The sequence below is a fragment of the Stegastes partitus genome, unplaced genomic scaffold (genome assembly GCF_000690725.1).
Source record: "Stegastes partitus isolate 25-593 unplaced genomic scaffold, Stegastes_partitus-1.0.2 Scaffold169, whole genome shotgun sequence".
Classification (NCBI taxonomy): Eukaryota; Metazoa; Chordata; class Actinopteri; family Pomacentridae; genus Stegastes; species Stegastes partitus.
Window position 1 is genome coordinate 196,387 of NW_007577900.1, and position 11,652 is coordinate 208,038.

The 11,652-nt window shown below is 41.5% G+C and overlaps 1 protein-coding gene across 1 annotated transcript; it reads left to right on the plus strand.

Moving 5' to 3' along the window:
• The first annotated feature begins 3,842 nt into the window (after nucleotides 1-3,842).
• On the plus strand, nucleotides 3,843-9,920 carry pyroxd2 (pyridine nucleotide-disulphide oxidoreductase domain 2). Its single transcript, XM_008279753.1, has 16 exons — nucleotides 3,843-3,971; nucleotides 4,288-4,307; nucleotides 4,414-4,507; nucleotides 4,932-5,005; nucleotides 5,097-5,252; nucleotides 5,442-5,595; nucleotides 5,731-5,792; nucleotides 5,879-5,976; nucleotides 6,094-6,235; nucleotides 6,326-6,460; nucleotides 6,538-6,610; nucleotides 7,340-7,493; nucleotides 8,169-8,320; nucleotides 8,590-8,696; nucleotides 9,044-9,164; nucleotides 9,431-9,920. The coding sequence occupies exons 1-16, from the start codon at nucleotides 3,848-3,850 to the stop codon at nucleotides 9,499-9,501; spliced, it is 1,737 nt and encodes a 578-aa protein (XP_008277975.1). The 5' UTR covers nucleotides 3,843-3,847; the 3' UTR covers nucleotides 9,502-9,920.
• Nucleotides 9,921-11,652: the final 1,732 nt, after the last annotated feature.

Below are 11,652 nucleotides of genomic sequence, written 5' to 3' on the forward strand. Positions count from 1 at the left end.
CGTAACGGACAAACACACACCGAGCCCACCGCAGGCCGCGACTAGGAAGTAGTCTCTGATTGGTTGAAATAGCCAGTCCTCCTCACGCTATTGGCTGACAGACACGCCACTCGTGGCTGCATTTTGGTGAAGACTTCAAACTCTGTCATGTGGCACTTGACATGAGGTTTTGCAACATGGGCGCACATCTGCGAAAGCTATCTAAAAAGCCAAAGTCACCCTAGGTCAGTCTAAAATAAATACAAATGTAGTTGCTGAGAAGCAAATAAAGAGCATACGGTTATAAGTGCGGTTTCAGTTTAATCTGTAGGCCGTCACTTAGTAGCGCTGGTTTTCTTTTGAACTGTTGTCTAAGAAATAAAGTGGAATCAGTGTGTCTTCCATGAAGTTTTTTTTTTCAACGTACTGGGAAACTATTTGACAAACAGTTTGATAAGTATTATTTGCTGTTGTTCTTGGCCAACAGGTTGCAGCCTCTTAATGTGTAGATAGTCAGCTATGGGCAAAAGCAAGCTAACTATGTGAAAAGCTGAATAACAAAAGCTGTGTTGCAAGTTTACAAAAATTTAACTCAGCAGCTCACCAATGTTCACTCCAAAAACCTGTCTCTGTCACTCCCCCCACTGAAAGGTCATGCAGGCCTTTGGTGTTTTCCCACTAGATTACCTATCTAAGTGTGAAACTAGGATCCCATCAGTCTGGTAAAAAATATACAAGCTGGTATATTGGTGAAAGCGTAATTTGAGCATTTTTACAAGCATCATTTTTATACATTTGTAAAGCATTCAATAAAAATAGCACATGATTCATGCAGTTTTAGCCTGCTATAATAGGTTTTGGATCATATTTGAAGGACAACAGCTAATAATTATTCTCATATCCCTTAACTCACCAAACATGCCTTTGGTTTAGAATCAAATCAAAGCCCAGATCTCCCATGTTACTTACACCACAAGTCAAAAACCTGCTGATACTTTCTGGGTAAATGATTTAACAATTCCTAGATTATTATACATTTTAGATTGTTGGTCACCACACATAGACAATTGTTGTCAAATCAAGTGCTCAGGCTCTACCTTGTGCCACCTGCAGGTATTCAAATGTGTTCATTTTATCATAAAAGCTATTCAAATATTACACATGGAACCAATTACACAACCACACCACTCCATTTGAAATCAGTTGTCTCTTTTTTTGTCATGGCAAAAATTGATTTAAAAAAAAAAAACGTGAATTTGGTTTTTCATTGGGCTGCAAGGTAGAATAGAATAGAATAGAATAGAATAGAATAGAATAGAATATAGCATTATTGATCCCTTTGGTGCAAACTTCAGGGAAATTGTTGTACTAGAAAACAACAACACAACACCAACACAACATCATCATCAATAGTAACAACAACAATAGTAACAATAATAATAATAACACTGGATACAGTAACAAAATTGTCAAAGTGCCTAAATATTCGCCACAGTCCGGTGATAGAGCATGATGCTATATCTCACCCCAATGTCCTCACTCCTCCCCTCTCTCCCCACCTCTCCCCGCTTGCTGCTCCTCCCCCTCCCCCTGAGCTCAGAGTTGAACAGTTTGATGGCTCTGGAGACAAAGGAGTTTTTGGTCCTGTTGGTTTTGCACCTGGGGAGGAGCAGCCTGTCGCTGAACTGGCTCCTCTGAGCGATGATGACAGTGTGCAGAGGGTGGCTGGCATTGTCCATGATGGCCAGCAGTTTGTTCAGTGTCCTCCTCTCTGCCACTGTCACCCGGGAGTCCAGTTTCATGCCCACTGCAGAGCTGGCCTGCCTGATTAATTTGGTGGCACAGTTGATAGCACTGTTGCCTCGCAGCAAGAAGGTTGCTGGTGAGGACACCTGGGATCTTTCTGTGTGGATTTTGCATGTTCTCCCTGTGCAGCGTGGGTTCTCTCTGGGTTCTCTGGCTTCCTCCCACAAAAGTCCAAAAACATGTTGAGGTTAATTGGTGATTCTAAATTGTCCGTAGGTGTGAATGTGAGTGTGCTTGGTTGTCTGTCTCTAAGTGTAGCCCTGTGATAGACTGGTGACCTGTCCAGGGTGTTCCCTGCCTTCGCCCTAAGTCGGCTGGGATAGACTCCAGCCCCCCTGCGACCCAAGTGAGGATTAAGTGGTGTATAGATGATGGATGGATGGATAGATGGTTTTTCATCATAATCCAAATGAGACTCTCTTTACTGTTGTCTTTCCTCATCTTGGGTCAGTTTGATAAGGAAAGAACCTAATAAGGTACTCAAATGTTCATTCTACACTGTAACACCTTTTATGGACTGCTGTGAGACAGTAGCTTATGCTTTAATAATTATGAATGCTGAGAGGCCTCACATCTCCACCAGTGAACCTCTCTGCCTGGAGGCGTATAGGATGACATTTTTTCCAGAAAATGGGGTAATTGTGTTTCGGTGCGGAGCTGTTATGACATAATTGAATTTTCTCCTTTATTGCCTGGGAGAGCCTTCAACGGCTGCAGTGTTGAATTTCTGCCGACAAAGGGAAATGAAGTGTTAATTTCTGCTTACAAGAACAAAATCTCCTGCCTGGATCTTCTGATCTAGTTATGGTTGATTGGCTGTTGTCCGCAGACGTTCCTTAAAGGAAAACCAAGCAGACAGCACATCAGGATCATTTCTCTTCCCTGAAACTAATGCTACTCTAATACACCAAGGGAGAGGCATGTTAGGTCTAGCAGGAAACTCTAGATCACCATAACACCTCATTTCATTCCCTCTTACAAGAGAGTGCACAGTCTATATAAACCTCAGGAATTATTTTACACTGTCTAAGCAAAACACAGTCAAAAATCCACATTATATAGACAAGATGGGAGGATAACTTGCTTATATTCTGCTGTGTTTGGTTGTTTTCGTGCCAATTAACACTCTCTCTTCCTTAGATCCCATCTCCCTCTCCAGCTCTGTCTACTGTCCAGACCGCTGCTTAGGCCCACAGCGTGATCCATGGCCTCTTAGCTCATTAATGCATAGTAAATGAACCACTAGGCCAACATGACATCTTCAACAGCAGCACTAGGAACTCATTCTTTGTGAAGTGCTCATCTTAAAGCTCTTAATGTGGGCCCTTATCATGAGATGACCCGAGTTCAACCCCAAACCAGCGCTAAGAATGGAGGCAGGGATGGCACTTTTTAAATATTATGCTTTTTTAAAGTTTGTTAATGAAGATATCACATGAACTTTGAGGAGCAAATGCTGCTTTTCACATGCAAACATTATTTAGCCATTTGCAAATTCACAAGACAATATAAGGCATTAATCAATAGTTGCTCTTATTCTGATGACAACATGAAAATATTTACAACATGCAAATATAATGTAGAATCAATAAGCTTTGACTGACTGCTGAGACATTAGTAATGGGCCTTTAAAGTTATTCTAGATGTTAGAAAACCATGACGAGGACATTGTGGATCTGGTTTTATGGAACAACTGTGCCACCAAATGGACACCTGCAGAATGACAGGATATTATGACATAATTTTTTACCATTCGTTTTGTTTCGTTCTTCCATATGAGAAGGTTATGACTAACTTTGAAACAATGGATTCAATAGAAATGTCACCCTTTTTGGCGCATATAAACTGCGCGTCATTGGATGCGTAATTTTGCCGCGTCTGTGGATCAAAACATGAACACTTTCACCGCACTTTACAAATATGTGCAACAAATACTGTAACTAATTTCCATCCAAAGCAGGGGGCGCAAGTTGCGTCTCTTGCAATAAACCCGGATCTACTTTCCGTAGCTCTATGGGAAAGTGGGAGGGATTGATGTAGCCCAGGGCTTCAGACTCCTGCCATGGCTGCAGCGGTGTGGACCGATCGAGGGCGGAGGGCAGCGACACTTGTAGGGACGCTGACTGGGTCCAGGTCAACTCACACCGCTTTGAAATCTCAGTATGACGCGCTGGTCATCGGCGGAGGTGAGATCTGTAAACTGACTTATAAAGTGCAGAAAACACTCAGGAGCTGAGCTGGAGCTGACACAGCGTTTCAGCTAAGTTTGCTTAAGTTTTCTCAGAAGAAGATGCCATTTCCAAGAAAGTTGCTTCTGCATGTCTTAGGCTTTGCGTCTCTGCAGGACCACAGTTTGATCTGAACTCACAGCAGCTCAACTTCACTGTGAAAATGACTGCAGAGTAGTTTGCACCATGTGCCAAACAAACAAACAAAAAAAAAGTAATTTGTGTGCCAGAGATCATTTTAAGTAAAACTGACATAATTTGTTTTTCATTGCAGGACACAATGGACTGGTGGCAGTGAGTTCATGCATTTATTTCCCAACACCTGCTGTACAATCTGCAGTAATACCTACAAGATTCTGCAACAGGGTAAAGGTGATGTGTCTTTTGTCTGTGTCTGCAGGCTGCTTATCTTCAGAAGGGAGGACTGAAGACTGCAGTGCTGGAACGCAGACACGTGCTGGGAGGAGCAGCTGTTTCCGAGGAGCTCTTCCCCGGTAGGATGGCCTCTGGTTTGGGAATAATCCTGCATCAGCTGAGATCAGAAAGGAAAGGTTCACCCAAATTTAACAAACAGCAGCAGTAACAGAACACTTACCCCTCGTGGCTCATTGCACAGTGATGTAGCAACTCAGAACTGAGAAATAGTCCACTGGAACACCAGCTGCTGTGTGGATTATACAGAATTTAGAGTTACAGGGGCATGCAACACATACAAAGAAACCGCCAGCTGTGCAGAAGTACTGATTTTGTTGTAATTTGGGTGAAACTATTCTGTACAGGTGGAGGGATTTGGTATTTTAATTGCAAAGAAATGTGTCAAAAGGGATTGAGTGATCACTATGAGTGTACCTGGAGTGTAATTTGTCATTTTTACATAGCATCATGCACAGTTCATTTTTGTGACACTCTTGTTGGCAGGTTTCCGCTTCTCCAGGTGCTCCTACTTGCTCAGTTTGTTACGACCGCACATATACAAAGACCTCGAGCTCAAGGTACACACAGCCGTTTTACACACAAGATAGGCCTGGTTTTTGAGCTCTTTATTGTGTTCATTCTTGTTGTTTTTATCCTCAACTCCTCCAGAAACATGGGCTGAAGGTGTACATGAGAGACCCCCATGCTTTCACCCCCATGCTGGAGGATGGGGTGAGAGGCGCTCCACCGAGGTCTCTCACGCTGGGCTCAGATTTGGCCATGAACCAGATGGAGATTGGGAAGTTCTCACAGAAGGATGCTAAGGTAATCCCAGCATTACGGTAGCTCTAGCAAGTCATTTTGTGTGTGTATTCAAGCTCTTAGCATAAACTGACAAAGCTGTCCACTCTCTGTTTTGACCTTTGCCCTTCCATTACCTTCCCTCTCATAGAAAACATTCCTACTGTATGCTCACCCCCGACACCTTCACCTCACACTTTGACATGTTCCCAGGCTTATCCAGAGTTTCTCGCACACCTTGAAAAGCTAGCAGGAGCTATCCACCCTCTCCTTGATGCTCCACCTGTAGATATTCCTGGCGTCACTGCTGGATCGCTGAGGAAGAGGCTGGCTGCAGCGAAAACACTGAGTCCCTTAGTCAAATGTGGTGCGTTGATGGATCCATGCTTGGAAAATTGACGTTTTATACTAAATTTTTATTGTCAGAATAACAAATTATTCAACTTGTAGTCATTGTGTGTAGTGCGGTGACTGAGTCATGGTTTTGTCTCTGAATTTAAAGGTCTGAAACTGGGCAAAAACATCCCAGACTTTTATGAGATCGTAACTGCGCCGATAATGAAGGTCTGTGACAGTTTACGCGAAGCTTTGACATCAGTTGCTGTTTTTTTATAGACGGCACAATGACTGACTCCTGCTTTGTGTCAAAGATTCTCACACAGTGGTTTGATTCGGAGCCACTGAGGGCAACGCTGGCTACTGATGGTGTGATCGGAGCCATGACCAGTCCGAGTAATCCCGGTAGTGGGTGAGACACATTTTACTGCACCCTGCAAGCTCTCCAAGTATGACCGAATTAAACCCGAACTGCTTGGGGCGGAAAAAAAAACAAAAAACAAACTGCTGTCATTGTCTTGCCTTGAAGGTATGTACTCTTGCACCATGTGATGGGAGAGCTGGAGAAGGAGAAGGGAGCCTGGGGTTATGTGGAAGGAGGCATGGGAGGTGTGTCCGAGGCTATTGCTAGGGCTGCTCGATCCTACGGTGTAGACATTTACACTGAGAAGGTAACGTGTGCATAATGGTTTGATGCTGCTTATTTTGTGGGGACATCTTTATTTTAGCCTTTATGCACATACAACATTAATCCTTCGCAGGATGTCGGACAGATCCTTGTTGGTTCCGATGGTGTTGCTAAAGGAGTGGTGCTAAAGGATAGCACGGAGATCCACAGTAAAGTTGTTTTATCAAATGCTACTCCATATGTTACCTTCAAGAACCTCACACCACAGGTAATAAAGAAAGAAATGAGACATGCTAACACCGTATCAGACATCATAATATATTCTGGCCCTTCTTTTCTTTGTAGGGCGCCCTTTCTCCAGAGTTCATGAAAGCTGTAGATCAGATAGACTACACGTCACCTGTTACCAAGATCAATGGTAAATCTGCTCTGGTTCTATCGTGCTCATCGTAAAACAAAAGTTCTGACTGCCAGAGTAATATAAAACACTACCACCCGTGAGACTGAGCAGAGATCGTTTACATTTTTTTTAAAACTGCTTTGGAGATTGACATTTAGTGTTGCAGCCTCAAAGGAAGCACAATTTCAAAGGACCAGTTTTTTTTTTTTATGTGTGTGCATTGAACCACTACTTAGACACTTTGAAAACTGTGAAGAAGTAGGAAGGTGTAATACACGTGTTCTGCAGCGCTGTGTGTTATTACAGCGTTAGATTGGATCACTCCCTAAGCTTTTGGTACTGAAAACACAAGTTAGAAAGTTTGGGGTATTATGAAACTGTGTAAAGCATACACAACTAAAGTGGGTGTTAAGGGTTCTTTAGCTGCCTTAGACTAGCATTTGTAGCTCCTGCCTGTGAATTACAGTAATGCCTGGCTTTATTGCTCAGGAAGTCTTCACTCCAAACTGAGCCTTTATGCTGCTCGATGATGGTCATGGTTGTTTTGTAGAATTTAACAGGCTTAGATTCAAGGTGAAGGATTCGAGCCACCCCAATTCAAATATTTAGTAAACTGCTCAAGCGCAGAACATTCGGCTTTACTAGAATAGAAATGTAATGAAAAGGGAAGAGCCAGCACTGATTCCCTGCCATTTTCTTTGCTGTGGCCTGTTTTTTAAAAAATGATTATTATTATTTTTTTTACAGTGGCAATAGACAAGCTTCCAAACTTCTTAGCAGCTCCCACACCAGATGACAAACCTGGACCCCATCACCAGTGTTCAATTCATCTAAACTGTGAAAGCGTGGAGGTACTGGAGACAGCATATAAAGAGGCCATGAATGGGCGTCCCTCAGCAAGGTAAATATGTCTTCACACTCATACATACATGAGCACTTTAGCACATAAAACTTAAGATTTACACTCACACAAACCAAAACCAACCACGCAAGAGACCCTACTGGATGTAAACAACTTTCCATTAATGTTCTTGCACAGATTTTCGTCATAGCTGCGGAAAATACAGGGCAAAGTGTAGAAAAAAGAGGACAAGGGGCTTGTTACTGTCGATTAGAGATTAACTAGGCAGCTGCAAAAGGCAGTACTGATCACAGCAAGTAGAACATGATGCTGAGCTCTTAAACTTTAAGCCATAACTTAGAAATCCTAAATGTAAATATCACCTTAAATATCTTTCCCTAAGTGGCCTTTAGTAGATATTTTCACCACACTTCAACTGACTCGGTTACATTGTTAACGTATTTTTTATCTCGTGATTAAACCTGGGATGAGTGAGCTTCTGTCCCCTAGACATTTGCTTTTCAAAAAGTTTCACTACAACAAAGTTTGCTTGCTTGCAGTATACTGACGAATTAGTCAGAGCTAGCCAGAAGCTAACAGCTGTTTTCGTAGTTCTTAAATGTAACTTGTAAAAAATGTACATTCTGACAAAGTTTTATTCTAAATTCTTGTCAATTACTCACACACCCTCCACTTCCCACCATCTTCTCTTATCATGATCATCTGTTCCTGTAGACCTATGCTGGAGATGACCATCCCCTCTGTTTTGGATCCTACTCTGGCTCCCCCTGGCTGCCACGTGGTGTCACTGTTCACCCAGTTCACCCCCTACCACATCGAGGGCAGGGAGTGGACCGATCAGGACCGAGAGGCCTTCGCAGACACTGGTTAGACATGCAAATGATCTGGGCGTTTTTTTTTTTTAGTTCTAAGTCTGTCAAAACTGTGCACTGCTACTACATTTGTTTCTAGCAAACTGTGCTTAAATGTGATGTAAAAATGATACATATATAACGGGAGACAGAGAAAACATTAATTTACAAATTAGATATAGGCCTATAAATATTGAAAGGTGAAATTTTTTAAAGGGTTCTTTAAATGTATATTGATTAACTTGCTTCAGTGAAACACCATGTGTCTCTCTCTGTCTCTTTAGCATTTGACTGGGTGGAGAAATACGCCCCTGGCTTTAAAAAGTCAGTGGTGGGAAGAGACATCCTGACTCCGCCTGACCTGGAGAGGATCTTTGGACTCACTGGAGGGGTATATACACTGTGGAACTGAGTGGCAATTTGAATGTTGACATGCAGCTTATTTGCTTGACATAGTCAGCTGTCCACTGGATGAGGAAGTCATTTGCGTCCTCTGCAGTGTTCACTCATTCGCAGCCTGCTCAGCGACGGGCCTGTTGTATAAGCAGTTAATGGTTACAGACAGCTTTACCACAACCCAATCAAAGTTCACACCAACTAACTCACACAACTGTTTTTACAACTGTTTCCTGTGTATTTTTGAAGCAGTCGTTGAACATATACCAGGCTGCTTTTCTCCCAATAGCATAATTATACACAAAGAGAAGAAATGAAACATGTTGGTTTTGTTTTTTGCAGAATATCTTTCATGGATCAATGTCACTGGACCAGCTCTACCTAGCACGACCTTTGCCTTCTCTCTCAGACTACCGTTCACCAATTAAAGGACTCTATCTGTGTGGCAGCGGCTGTCACCCAGGTTTGCTTTCAACGCTCACCTGAATATTAAATTACAAATGTGGCTGTTTGTTGTGTGTAGTGTAGTAATAAGCGCAATGCTTCTTGATATCTCGACTGGTAGTGAAGAGATGAACCTTTGAGCAATGAATGAAGTCTTATCTGCATAGCCGATGATAAAGAAATGTAGGTGATGTCAGGCGGCTGAGTAAACAGTGGGAAATTTCCCTACATAGAACAACACTGACTCATTCTTTTTTTCCATCTGGTGTGTGTAATGATTTTTAGGTGGCGGTGTGATGGGTTCTCCTGGCTGGAACGCGGCACTCACTGTCATGGCTGATCTGAAACATCAATGAGAAATCTCACCGCATCAGTGTGTGGTTCACTGACCAGTGCTCTACCTCTCTTTTGTGTACATTTGACCGCTTTGAGAAATCAGTTTAAGCTCTCACTCCAGCTACATGTTTGATCAAGTGTCTCTACACCTGGTTGTAAAGATATGTGCCAAATGACCCGATTTAATGAAAGAAGTGGTATGTGATGAAAGAGAAAGGGTGAGGTTGAAAAAAAACAACAAGGTCTTAATAGAGCTTGCATGTCAAAAGTCCACCAGTGGAAAAACACAAAGCCATGGTGTGACATACTTATGAAGTAGTCTAAGTGAACCAGCAGAAAATCACTAATGCTGGAGGCTGATGTATTCTTGACTCAACTGATACTTAATGATGCACTATGGGACGCTTTGCAACTTTTCAAATAAATCCAAGCAAATGTGTTTCTTGTTCTTTATATTACTGTTTTGTGTTGCATTCATTCTACAGGGATTGATGTGACTAATAATACTGAAGGCTTGTGTATGCCGTGACAGGAAAAAACACAAGTGTTCCTAATAACATTAACACCTCCCAGTAAGTACCCTGAAGCTGAAGCAGATAAATGGATTCCAGGCCTTAGTTTTAGTATTTGCTTCTTGTGCCATTTTAAAAAGCTCTCTTTGTTCACGGGAGACAGTCGGCTATTCAGTGTTTCTGTATAAAACAAAAATGAAATTAATGTGAGGATGAATTTAGTAGCAGATAACTGTTTAACTGAATGTGACCTTATGGCTTCTGAAGATCTTTTATTGATAGAGATATAAATAATACTTCATGGGAAACCAAGTTTGATCTATCTAGAACCTTAAAAATGATAACTGTTGACCTTAGTGCTAAGATTTTTAGAATTTTTTTTAAGACACCTTGTAAGTTAAGAAGAACAGACAAGTGGACTCCCATGGAGCCCTTTTAAGGTCACTTTTTGTGGAGGAATACTTATGCACAGTGAGTTTCCCTTGAAATACTTTTGCATCATCTCACAAAACATTTGCATGACCTTACATCTGCTTTAAATATATATAGTGGCCCAAAAACAACATGGATGGCATGAAAGAGAGTTTACTGTCAAAAATAATCTCCTAATGATTGTAATCTGTTTTTTTTAGTTAATTTTGTTTGCTTCCAGCTGTTTATAGGATTATTGCCTCTGAGTTCATCAAATACCTTCAGCATCAAACAGCAGCAGGATCCACATGAGTGTCTCCAGAAAGAAAGAGTTTTGTGCTTTTTTGCAAATGGAGCAACAGCAACAATTATTCCCCACATGAAGACAGGGTTGGTCAGGATGTAACGGCAAGTCACACCGTGTTTGTTTCTTGCCATCAGAGAGGTGACCTGCCACACATGGAGTCATAGTTCATAAACTGTGGGTAAATCATTACAGAGCAGCCTAACTCTGGTTGAGTCCTGAGCTTCATCACAGCTGTCAGGATAGTTTTATTTTTACTGCTGGTAAAGTATTAAATAGATTATCAGCATAGTGATTAGAGAAGGTGCTGTCATTTTAGAGTTAGTGTTTTGTTTATTAGTACATTATTATGTATTATACATCATTTAATGCACTGTCCAATATTGCGTGATTGACAAATACCGTGTAACACAGCCGCTCACTCTGTCACTGAGTGTGGTATGTGTGAATTATGCTTTGAGAAACATTAATGGAAGAGTAGTCTTGTGCTGCTATGGGGGACAAAAATGCTCTGGCTTTTTTGTATTTCTTTAAATTAATCACATTCGTCTTAAGTGGAGCAAATGAAAGATGCAGCTTGAACGTAATCTTTCCCAGGTCATGGGGAAGATGGCTCTGGGGGGAACCTACTTGATGACTCATTTTGATCAATCAAGCCTTGTTACTTATGCGTAGGATTAACTATGCATAAGTAAACTACTAAACGACTACAAAACTACTAAGTTTTAATTGCTCTTACTTTAACTGCAACACAAACAAACATTAGATAACACATTAATTAATTGCAATTATTGAAAATGATTTGATTATTGCCAAAAAACTAAGGATTAACCTTAGACAGAAGTTAAAACTTTAACATCATTATCAATGGTGTCTAAATTTCCTGATATAAAAACAATGTCAAATGACCAACAGGGATGCTTAGCCAAGACTGGCTAAGAATT